This window comes from Hemiscyllium ocellatum, chromosome 14 (assembly GCF_020745735.1).
Source record: "Hemiscyllium ocellatum isolate sHemOce1 chromosome 14, sHemOce1.pat.X.cur, whole genome shotgun sequence".
NCBI classification, from domain to species: domain Eukaryota; kingdom Metazoa; phylum Chordata; class Chondrichthyes; order Orectolobiformes; family Hemiscylliidae; genus Hemiscyllium; species Hemiscyllium ocellatum.
Genome location: NC_083414.1, coordinates 6036355 through 6048810, shown reverse-complemented (window position 1 = coordinate 6048810; position 12456 = coordinate 6036355). Strand labels below are relative to the sequence as shown.

The 12456-nt window shown below is 44.7% G+C and overlaps 1 protein-coding gene across 1 annotated transcript in view; it reads right to left on the bottom strand.

The window, feature by feature from the left end:
* Positions 1 to 6310: 6310 nt before the first annotated feature.
* LOC132822448 (monoglyceride lipase-like) overlaps positions 6311 to 12456 on the bottom strand; it is a 69706-nt gene continuing 63560 nt past the window's right edge. The window contains exons 6-7 of the mRNA XM_060835825.1: positions 11497 to 11712; positions 6311 to 6457 (exon numbers count right to left, since the gene is read on the bottom strand). Coding sequence (XP_060691808.1) covers positions 6341 to 6457; positions 11497 to 11712 — 333 coding nt within the window. The 3' untranslated portion in view covers positions 6311 to 6340. The remainder of the gene's footprint in view (positions 6458 to 11496; positions 11713 to 12456) is intronic.

Sequence of the window (12456 nt, the reverse complement as noted above, 5' to 3'; positions counted from 1 at the left end):
GCTGCCAGTGTACAGTCAGTAGCTCAGTTGTCGTGACTGGCTGAAAGCTGTTGACATAAACCATCTGCCTTAGGAATATATACAAGGTGAAAACAATGACTGCAGATGCTGGAAACCAGACTCTGGATCAGTGGTGCTGGAAGAGCACAGCAGTTCAGGCAACATCCAACGAGCAGCGTTAGGATTTTATACAGCCTACAATCATGGCATCACATTGGCCCTGAAATTGAACCTTTATCTAAACAGTACTTTTTTTCAGAAATGATTAAGACAGAAACTACCATTCAGTCTCTGGAGGGCAATTACCTTAAACATCTGCACCAACAACTGCTTATCTACAGTTACTAGCCAATCGAGCAGTTTTCCCTCTCTTTTTTTGGAGTTTATTCTGTTTCAGTACATCTGGATTGCGTTTCTGATCCTCTATTTGTCTTGTCCATTTTTTTCACTGCCACTGTGTTATCATGAATTACACGTCGTTCTGCTGTAACACACGTTTCATTAACACAAATTCGCTGTAATGTGATTGATGAATTGGGGATGCTGTTTCTTAAGCAAGTACTTTTAAAACAAGTGTTGGCTGTAAAGCGATTACATCGGCAACACTTAATCACCCTTTCTAAAGCACAATTTTTCTATAATGCAAGGTTGTGCAAGAACACAGTCATCACATTATAGAAGAACTATCTATAGTACAGCTCTCTCATCACAATCCTTTCTGACAATGGCATTATCTGCAATGTTTCCTTGCTTTTCTAGACCTGAAGCTTATCACTTTATCTAACTATCATCAAATCTCTGTTGCTGCATTCCATTTAAAATTGTACCGCTCACTTGAAAGTGCCATTTCTTGTTCTGTCTTGAAAAATTAATCACATCCTTCCAGTTTGCTGTAGCTTCCCAGCACCAGGCCCCTTACCCTTTTACTCACCAATAATGTCTCTCTGTGGGAGTAATTCACAAGGACTGACTAATGTTTCCATTAGGATATAAATGAGGAGGCAATGGACTGATAATCCAGAGACCCAGGTAATGTTCCGGGGTCCCAGGTTCGAATCTTGTCACAGCAGATGGTGGAATTTGTATTCAACAAAAATCTGGAATTAAGAATCCAATGATGAGGAAAGACTGAGGCACTTAGGGCTGTTCTCATTGGAGAAAAGAAGGTTTAGGGGAGATTTGATAGAGGTGTACAAGATGATTAAGGGTTTAGATAGGGTAGACACTGAGAACCTTTTACCGCTAATGGAGTCAGCTGTTACAAGGGGACACAGCTTTAAATTAAGGGGTGGTAGGTATAGGACAGATGTTAGGGGTAGATTCTTTACACAGCGGGTTGTGAGTTCATGGAATGCCCTGCCAGTAGCAGTGGTGAACTCTCCCTCTTTATGGTCATTTAAGCGGGCATTGGATAGGCATTTGGAAGTTATTGGGCTAGTGTAGGTTAGGTAGGATTCGGTCGGCGCAACATCGAGGGCCGAAGGGCCTGTACTGCGCTGTATTTTTCTATGTTCTATATGTTCTATGATGTGTTCAGGGAAGGAAACTGCCATCCTTACCTGGTCTGGCCTACATGTGACTCCAGACCCACAGCAGTGTGGGTGACTCTTAACTGCCCTCTGGGCAATTAGGGGTGGGTAATAAATACTGGGCCTGGCGAACAATGCACTCAGCCCATAAATGAATTAATTAAAAAAAGACTGAGACAAAAACTAAACCTCTTTCTGACTAACACTGTCTTTGCGTTGACCAGATTGGATCTGAAATAGAATCCCAGAACTGTTAAGGTCATCGAGGTCAGTCGAGGGAGTACATTTGTACAGAGGGCTGTTGGGACTGGAAAATACCTCATGTGCAACTGAAAAGCACCATCAGTTTTAAACTGCACCTGAACCAGACGGGCAGCTCTCAGAGATCAATGAACATCCTGTAAGTTTGGACTGTACAGAAACTAGTCTTTTAGTTCCATTTTTAGATCCTATTTGGATCAAGTAACATGTGGCCTTATGTACATATAAGTCTTTACTACTTAGGAGTGACTAACATCTGACACCTTTTATTTTTCCGACGATACATGCTCTACAGTGAGGTGCTCCATCTCTCCTTTGTACAGAATCTTGCTGCTGTCTCAGACTCTAGCACATCACTGTTGATATACATCGTTTTGGGCGGCACGGTGGCACAGTGGTTAGCACTGCTGCCTCACAGCGCCTGAGACCCGGGTTCAATTCCCGACTCAGGCGACTGACTGTGTGGAGTTTGCACGTTCTCCCCGTGTCTGCGTGGGTTTCCTCCGGGTGCTCCGGTTTCCTCCCACAGTCCAAAGATGTGCGGGTCAGGTGAATTGGCCAAGCTAAATTGTCCATAGTGTTAGGTAAGGGGTAAATGTAAGGGTATGGGTGGGTTTCGCTTCGGCGGGTCGGTGTGGACTTGTTGGGCCGAAGGGCCTGTTTCCACACTGTAAGTCTAATCTAAAAATCTAATCTAATGTTATCTCATTACTCTCCCCCCTCCCCCCAAGTATAATCTCAACTTAACAATAATAGTTCCACATTCTGTAAGACAAGTGTGGTCAGCAATCTTGTAACCTATTTGTTGACCCTCATGCTGAAATAGAGCACATCAGATCCTGTGACATAATGGCTATCCTCAGCCATTTCTTACTGTACACGATACAAGCTCATGAGAGACCCACTCTTGATTCTGAAAAGTGCTGAGACTAACTGTTTCAGTGATACCATGTAGTAACATGAAAGATTTGGACTTGATTCCTGGCCAATGCATGGCAGCCCATTCTTCGGGGTGGTGTGGTGGTTAGCACTGCTCCTGCATAGCGCCAGGGACCTGGGTTCGAATCCAGTGTATAGAGTTTGCACACTCTCCTCATTTCTGTTGGGTGCTCCAATTTCCTTCTGCAGCGCAAAGATTGCCTGTACATCGTGAGAGCATTTGGTCTGGTCCAGAACAGCCGGTAGCCTCCAAGTGCATAGTGATTGAGCCCGAAGAAAATACATTATCAGCCATAAAATACATCCTGTGCAAATATGTGTATGTGCGTTGGTGGGTGGGTGTGCGTGCGTGTATGCGCACATGTGTATGTGGGTGGGTATGCATGTGTGTCTCTGTGTGTGCGCATGTGTGAGCATGTGTGTGTGGGGGGTGTGCAAATGTCTGTGGGCTGCGTGAGCGTGTTTGTGTGTGTGGGGTGCGTGAGAGTGTGTGTGAGCATGTATGTGGGGTGCGTGAGCGTGTGTGTGTGTGTGGGGGGTGCGTGAAAGTGTGTGTGTGAGCATGCATGTGGGGTGCATGAGAGTGTGTGTGTGAGCATGTATGTGGAGTGCATGAGCGTGTTTGTGTGTGTGGGGTGCGTGAGAGTGTGTGTGAGCATGTATGTGGAGTGCATGAGCGTGTTTGGGTGTGTGTGGGGTGCGTGAGAGTGTGTGTGTGAGCATGTATGTGGGGTGCGTGAGCGTGTTTGTGTGTGTGTGGGGTGCGTGAAAGTGTGTGTGTGAGCATGCATGTGGGGTGCATGAGAGTGTGTGTGTGAGCATGTATGTGGAGTGTATGAGCTTGTTTGTGTGTGTGGGGTGCGTGAGAGTGTGTGTGAGCATGTATGTGGAGTGCATGAGCGTGTTTGGGTGTGTGTGGGGTGCGTGAGAGTGTGTGTGTGAGCATGTATTTGGGGTGCGTCAGAGTGTGTGTGTATGTGTGCATAGTGCATGAGAGTGTGTGTGGATGTGTGCATGTGTGTGTGTGGGTTACGTCAGAGTGTGTGTGTGAGCATGGGTGTGAGAGTGTGTGTCTATGTATGTGTAGGGTGTGTGTGTGTGTGGACAAAGTGACCTGGCCAGGAGCGTACAGCTGTAACTGTCTCTGAGCTCCAGACTGAAATCCTGACATAAGTTAGAGAGGAATGGTTCCCATGGAGCACACGGACTTGTTGTGGTCAGGGTAGTAGTGCCTGAGGCCCTGCAGTGCCACCTGGTTACAGTTTCCAAATTTCAGGAATCTCTGGAATTGGCACCATTCAGTTTCTCAGGAAGGAGGAGATAGTGGGGATTGCGAGGTCATGAGCTAAAAGTGCGATGTAAACACATGGACATAAAGTGATTTGTGAGATTCAGAACTTGCTGGTTAAACAGCAAAGGGAAAATCAAGAACTTTCTTTCGATGTTGAGATTCCAATTTTCCCAAATCTTTCCCACTTTCTGACCATTGCCAGCACCACTCCAGACTGCAGAAGAACTGCACACAGGATCACGACTTCATTTGTACGAAAACCCTTTCAGCTCAACCAGAACATTCAGGGAAGAACATCTGCTAGCCTACATGGGACTCCAGCCCCTCAGAAATTAACACTGAAAATGCAGTGAGCAGGCCTGACAGCATTTGTGAAGTTGACTGCTCCAGTGCTTACACTGTGTGTAGGGACAAAGTCAGAACTCACACGACACCAGGTTATAATCCAGCAGTGCACTTGACAAAAGGTCAGTACTCCAAAAGCTTGTGATTTCAAATAAACCTGTTGGACTATAACCCAGTGTTGTGTGACTTCTAACCTTGTCCATCTCAGTCCAACCCAGTCGAACTCCACATTGTGCAATAACAATAAGTCCTCCCTTTAGAAATTACTGGCAAGCCTCAGCAAGTCCCGCCTGCCTTTAGAGATACAGGGAAAACGGAAATTAAATAACCTTCTGAGATTAGCTGCAATTTCACTGTGACCTTAGTGGTCATGTGTTAGAATTCAATGAAGAAGAATCCTGTACAGTTCAAATTGTATTAGTGTATAATCTTACCATCACTTACAGTGTGACAATAAACACTGTTTAACAGCTACTATTAAAGAAACCTGGCTTGAGTTCACATGAAAGCACCACATTAGAGCACAACCCAACACATGATATACAGGCAGCAGATTCAGTTTATTGTACATATGAAGCAAATCAGATTTATTGGTGTTTAATAGTTCAGGATGAGAGAGTACAGCAAATAACTTTGCAGTTTAAACAAGGTCAACATGAGAAATACTTTAAAATGTTGATTTCACTGAGTCTTTGAAAAATATTTGTCATTACAGTATATCTGCAAACAAAGCAATTTCTCAATGTTTGAGAAATTTTACCTCCACTCCCCTCTCATTACCTTCTCATCTCGATATTGTGACTCTTGTGATTGAGAGATTGGAGTCCCAGTGACCAATATTTCGAATGTGAGATTGTAGGGTTTTGGGGGAACATATCCAGAGACTCTGCCCATTCAACCCAGGACAGCATCAACTCTTTGAACTGAAGTCAATGCTTTGCCTCCCCTGAGATATCTTCCATCTGTGCTGTCAGGTGCCAGACATTGATCAGCTCTCAATAATTGAATATGCCACACTCTTTAGCAAGTAACTGGGGAAACTGGAGAAATCAGAACACGTCTTACAGCAAAGGAGAGATTTAATAAGTCTGTTAGAAATTGTTGAACATTCCACTGACAAGCCTCAGTAATCAGATTACACTGATACTTCAGGAACCAGGAGTCTTTCTGTATTACAGTGATGAACACATCTCATGTGGATCATAGAGATACATTGGCTCAAATCAAATCAGCATTTCCCTTCTGTGTTTGACACTCAATTTTAACGTCTTAAAAGTGTTCAGGAAATCAACTGTATCAGAAGAGGGACCACCGATTCTTTCCAAGTGGTATATTAGCAATGCATTTCACAATTCTGTTTGCATTATATGGAAATGGAAGTGGCCTCAGTTACACACTATGTAGCAGCGTGAGGAAGCTTTGCAGTGTAACACACTGGTATTGGGGGAATATACCCTGGCAGCAGTGTGGCTGGTGATCAGCAACTGCTTACAGATGGTGGATCTAAGAGGACACCCTTGTTTTGATTTGAACCTCCTCTTGTCCCTCTGCCGCACTCCCAATCCACCCACTGTAGCTGGGAGCCTGCAATTCTGTTGGCCCCTTGGCTCCTGAGATAGTGAGCTGCAGACTGGGATTGAGAAATGTCAACCCCAGTGAAGAGGGGAGGTTTTTTTCCAAACTCAGAAACAATGGGTGCAGACAAAGAGGGAAGTCTGCAGATGCACAACTTTCCCTGGCTCAGTCGTAATTAATCGAATCAAAAATTTGATTGAAAAACTGTTGCTGAACAAATACTTCCTTTTAACATAATTTTCTTTATGAGGTAAAACAAACACGTATTTTTGTTAAATTAGGCAATTTGAATTTTGTTTTCCTCTTCCCACAGCCCCCCCTTCCCCCCCCCCCCTGTACGTGCATCCCCATTATAAATGAAACTGGCTCTTTTGTAGACTGTCCACATTTACAGGCCTGTTCAGTCTTGTTCCATTGGCGGCATCCTGTCAGTGATCCATTTCCCAATCAATGCAAAGACTTCCAGAGAAACATTCGGCACTTCTCGATGGAGCAGGTGGAAACATTTACTGAAGATCTGAAACACACCCAGAAGGGAGAGATAGTGGTGACTAAACAGCATCACTTGAGAGACCAACTGATGTAGGTGAAAGAATCCAACTAAAATCTTATTGCAACGAAGACCAAAGTTTCTATACTATTTCCATTCCTGGAAAGGAATGAAACATTAATCTGGGAGCAAAATATTAGCAATGATCATAGAAACCCTACAGAATGGAAGCAGGCCATTTGGCCCATTGAGTCCACACCGACCTGCTGAAGAGCCACCCAGCCAGGGACACGACCCTACCTTATACCTGCATTTCCCATGGCTGATCAACCTAGCCTTCACATCCCTGGACACCATGGGCGAGTCAGCATGACCAATCCACCTAATCTGTGCACCTATGGACTGTGAGAAGAAACTGGAGCACCTGGAGGAAACACACACAGACTTGGGGAGAACGTGCAAACTCCACACAGACAGTCGTCTGAGGCTGGAATCGAACCTGGGTCCCTGGTGCTGTGAGGCAGCAGTGCTAACCACTGAGCCAATGATGGGAATGAAAAGGATTCCTTTTGATCATTGAACAGTTTTTAAGGCAGATTTTTGACTAACAAGAGAATCAAGGGTTATTAGGAAGAAAGCATGAAAGTAGCTCAGACCACAATCAGATCAGGCACACTCAGTAGCAGCCGTGTGCACCATCGACAAGATGCGCTGCAGAAATTCACCCAGGCTCCTCCAATGGCACCTTCCAAACCCATGACCATCTGGATGAGACTGGAGGATTTGAGTTATAAGGAGAGGTTGAATAGGCTGGGACTTTATATTCCCTGAAGTGCAGGAGGCTGAGGGGTGACCTTAAAGAGGTTTATAAGATCATGAGGAGCATTGATAATGTCTTTCCTCTAGGGTAGAAGAGTCCAAAACTAGAGGGCATAGGTTTAAAGTGAGAGGAGACAGATTTAAAAGAGACCTAAGGGGCAACGTTTTCATGCAAAGGGTGGTGTATGCATAGAATGAGCTGCCAGGGGAGGTGGTGGAGGCTGGTACAATTACAACATTTAAAAGGTGTCTGGATGGCTAAATGAATAGGAAGGGTTTGGAGGGATATGGGCCACGGGGAGAGATCGAGGAGACAGGGACTGTATTCTCTAGAGTCGAGCAGAATGAGATGTGATTTCATTGAAATTTACAATTTCTTGTAGAGTGGGTCAGAGTGGACATAGGTAGGATATATCCCCTGACTAGTGAGTCTCGACCCAGGAGTCGGTCTCACAATAAGGGGTAGGGTCATTTAGGATGGAGCTGAGGAAATTCTCTATTGCAATAGGACTAGATTAGATTAGGATATCTGGTTGGCCTGGACGAGTTGGACTGAAGGGTCTGTTTCCATGTTGTACATCTCTATGACTTTAACTGTAATTTATGCGGACAGTGCAAGGATGCTTCACGAGGTTCTGGACAAGTTAAGTCTAAACAGGCAAGAAACTGGCAGATGGAAGACACTGTGAAGAAGTGTGAAGTTATTCACTTTGGTGAAATAACAGAAAGACAGAATTATTTTTGAAGAGTTTCAGGTTGGGAATGTTGATGTTGAAAGAGAGCTGAATGTATTTGCTCATAAATCACTGACATGGAGGTGCAGCAAGCAATGGGAGAGACAGATGGTACACTGATCTCCATCAGAGGAGGAGAGATATCCTGCTTCAGTGTTGACCCTGAGTGAGACCTCAGCTGGAGTATGCTGTAGAGTTTTGATTTCCTTAAAGAAGGAAGGATATACTTCCCATAAAGGGACTGCAACAGATACTCACCATATTCATCCCTGGATTGGCCACGGGGAGAGATCGAGGAGACAGGGACTGTATTCTCTAGAGTCGAGCAGAATGAGATGTGATTTCATTGAAATTTACAATTTCTTGTAGAGTGGGTCAGAGTGGACATAGATAGGATATATCCCCTGACTAGTGAGTCTCGACCCAGGAGTCAGTCTCACAATAAGGGGTAGGGTCATTTAGGATGGAGCTGAGGAAATTCTCTATTGCAGAGGGCTGTGGAAGCTTAGTCATTGTGCAAGACAGAAATGAACAGATCTTTGGATCCATCACAGGAAATCGCACGGGAAAGTGGTATTCAGTCTTGTAAAGTTTGTGTCTTATTTTAGAATGGTAAACTGAAATGAAAAAGGGCCAGTTTAAAAACCAACATGTTGCACAGATGCTGCACAACTTGAAAGGCAAGTAAAGCTGACATCTCCGACAAGCATCATAAAAAACAATTTAAACACGCAATCATTGAATTGGCTGCAGGCAAACAGGAGCTGAGGGATTCTGTATTCAGGTGAAGCTCAGGTTGACAAGAATAAGTTGAATGGTCTATAGACTAGTGACCAGTTACAGGTGACAAGGACTGTTGGCCTGCACACAACTTTGTGATGGGTGATGGGTTTGCAGGTAACTGAACCACTTAGAGCTGGGAGCAAGTTACAAAGAAATGTTTTGATCTCCTCCAGGATGTTATGTTACAGTTGTCTAAGGCATTGGTGAGGTCACACTGGGAGTATTGTGTACAGTTTTGGTCACCCTGTTATAAAAAGGACATAGTTAAAGTAGAAAGAGTGTGAAGAAGATTTATGAGAATGTTACCAGGAAAGTAGGCCTGAGTTATAGAGAGGGATTGGCCAGGATAGGACTTTATTCCTTGGAATGTAGGAGAATGAGGCGTGACCTTATTGAGGTGTATGAGTCATGAGAGGCATAGATAGGCAGAATGCATACAGTCTTTTTCCCAGGGATGGGAAATTGAAAACTAGAGGGCATAGGTTTAAGGTGATAGGGGAAAGATTTAAGAAGAACCTGAGGGGCAACTTCTTCACCTAGAGAGTGGTGTGTGTATGGAATGGGCTGAAAGAGAAAGTGGTTGAGGCAGGTAGAACAGCAACATTAAAAAAAGAATTGGATAGGAACATGGATGGAAAGGGTTTAGAGGGATATGGACCAAATGCAGGCAATTGGAACTGGCTGAGTGGGTCAGCATGGACCAGTTTAGGCCAAAGGGCCTGTTCCCATGCTGTATTACTCTATGACTCTAGGCCAGAAACTCTCTGCTGTCTGAAGTTAAAATGCATTTCTAACTTGAAGAAATCCAGTAACTTTTTCTTCAGCAGTTGCTGTAAGCTGTGACTATTAATTGATAACTCAGAGATATATTACAGGAGAACCAGCCACCCTGTGCCTCTCACAAAATGGGGGAAATATTTGGAAACAAGGAAACCAGGAAGCAACCTTCGGATCAGCAACAACCAACTTTGTGGACAAAGACGACTGAGCTGTCTCTCCAGTTTTTCCTTGTCTATACTTCTGTCTGAATTCACTGTCACAGAAGGCTGCGGAGGCCATGTCATTGAGTATATTTAAGACTGAGATAGATAGGTTCTTGAGGATCAAGGTATTCAAGGGTTACAGGGAGAAAGTGGGAGAATGGGGTTGAGAGGAAGGGAGGACTGCAGATGCTGGACACTGTTCAACTGAGAAACCTATCAGCCATGACTGAATGGTGGAGCAACTCAAAGGGCTGAATGGCCCACTTTCTGCTCCTATGTCTTCGTGTGTGTGTGTGTGTGTGTGTGTGTGTGTGTGTGTGTGTGTGTGTGTGTGTGTGTGTGTGTGTGTGTGTGTAAGGGGATGTTTATAAGGGATTAGAGTTTTAATTAGTTGTAATGGTTTATAATTGTTTACCTGTACTTTGATTTCCAGTGCATGACTCCAGTGAGTTGTGACATAAGAACATATTAAATTGGATAAACATTTTAAATGTTCACATAAAATGGCAGCGTAGGCTCGTTGAGCTGGAAGACCTACTCCTGCTCCTATATATCTATCTTAAATGTACTCAATGCATTCTATGACTGTTAGCACAGAATTTGCCACCAAGCTACATGAAGAGATGTTTGCACAAGTCAATAGGGCTGGTTTTAAGAAGCACATGAAAGGAAGAGAGAGGGGCTATAGAGGTTTAATGGGAAATTTCAGAGTCAGCTGAAGACTGCAGTACCAGTTTGATGAGAATTGGGGCCCGAATGACAGGGTTGTGGGGCTGAAGGGAAGAACAGAGATGGGAGACGAGGGCATGGAGGGCTTCATAAACAAGGAAGAGATTGTTGATCAGGAATCAGTTGAGAAGTCCGTGAGCACATGGGCTGATTGATGCAGGGTGGATTGGGTTTTGATAAATGGTGAAAAACAGGCCTTTACAGTATGTACCACTGCATTTTATGCAGTTCCTTAGGACAAGTTGAGATTAAAAGAAAACAATGATTGAAGGACTATTCAAGATTAGATTACTTACAGTGTGGAAACATGCCCTTCAGCCCAACAAGCCCACACTGATCCTCCAAAGAGCAACCCACCCAGACCCCTACACCTAACACTACGGGCAGTTTAGCATGGCCAATTCACCTAACCTGCACATCTTTGGACTGTGGGAGGAAACCAGAGCACATCCATGCAGACACGGAGAGAATGTGCAAACTCCATGCAGAGAGTCACCTGAAGCAGGAATTAAACCCTGGTCTCTGGTGCTGTAGGCAGCAGCGCTAACCACTGTGCCACTCAAACATGTGTGTTACCTCTGGAAAAAAAATCTAATCTGCTTTCTTTTTGTGAGCTTTGACAGAGCATGAGGTAAATGAATATAGGATCAATCCAGTTTACTTTTTTTTCATTCATTTGTGGGATGTGGTGTTGTTGGCTGGGGGCCAGCATTTATTGCCCATCCCTAGTTGCCCCTTGAGAAGGTGGGGGTGAGCTGCCTTCTTGACCCACTGCAGTCCACCTGCTGTGGGTTGACCCACAATGCCCTGAGGGAGGGATTTCCAGGATTTTGACCCAGCAACTGTGAAGTCAGCTTGTGAACAGCATTGGTGTGGAGGTTTGACAGTGGAGGGAAAGAGGGATGTGCGGTGGTGAGCCCAGCAGCATTCCCTGATGGGCACTGGGACAGACTGGTCATGTATGATGTGGGGCTCACAGAGGTTGGGAATGGACACCAAGGGGAAGAGAAAGCCTCACCTTCAGAGTCTTGTCCGAGCTCGCCGATAGCTTGTACAGGAGGAAGGAGCCCCTGATATCACACAGTTTATCTGCATCACCGTGTAAAATCAACATTGGCCAAGTGATGGAAGGCACCACTCTCTCCAGTTTGGCAACCGCTTGTAACACCTGAACAGTGAATCTCATCCTATATGGTCCGTGGTAATTGAGAGGATCATTTTTGTATATCTTTACCTGCAAGAACCAAAACACATCACATATACACATTGGGACTTCAACAGCACTGTTCAGCATCTACGCAAATTGTGTGAAATCAAACCAGGGAGAGGAATCATTTTGAGTCGAAAAGTGTGGTGCTGGAAAAACATAGCTGGTCAGGCAGCATCCGAGAAGCAGGAGAGTTAACATTTCAAGCATCTTTCCTGGTAAAGAGTTTATGCCTGAAACATCGATTCTCCTGCTCCTCGGATGCTGCCTGACCTGCTGTGCTTTTCCAGCACCACACTCTTGACTCTGATCTCCAGCATCTGCACTCCTCACTTTCTCCTAGGAGTTGTTTTGAACTGTTTTGATACTTAGATTCAGAGGTGCAACGGTGTACGTTGAGGGAGGAAAAGACAAACCAGGCAGCTGTAGTTGGGATGTGGTGGGAGGGGAGTAGGATAAGGAGATCGATGGGAAAGAGTGTCATGAATAAAGCAGACAGCAGCAGCATCTTGATGACCCAGGCCATGGTGTTTAGAAATGGGTACTGCATTGACATTTAGAAAGACAGATCTGAATGTGGTTGAGGTAATGTTACTTTTTAATCATTCCCAGGGCGTAGCCATTGCTGGCTGGGCCAGAATTTAATGCCCATCACTAAATGCCCAGGGGACAGTTCTGAGTCAACCCCATGGCTAGGTTGATAAGGCACCCAGAACTATTTGCAATATTCCAGCTGTCTTGAAAAATTTTAGCAAAACCTCCTGATGTTTA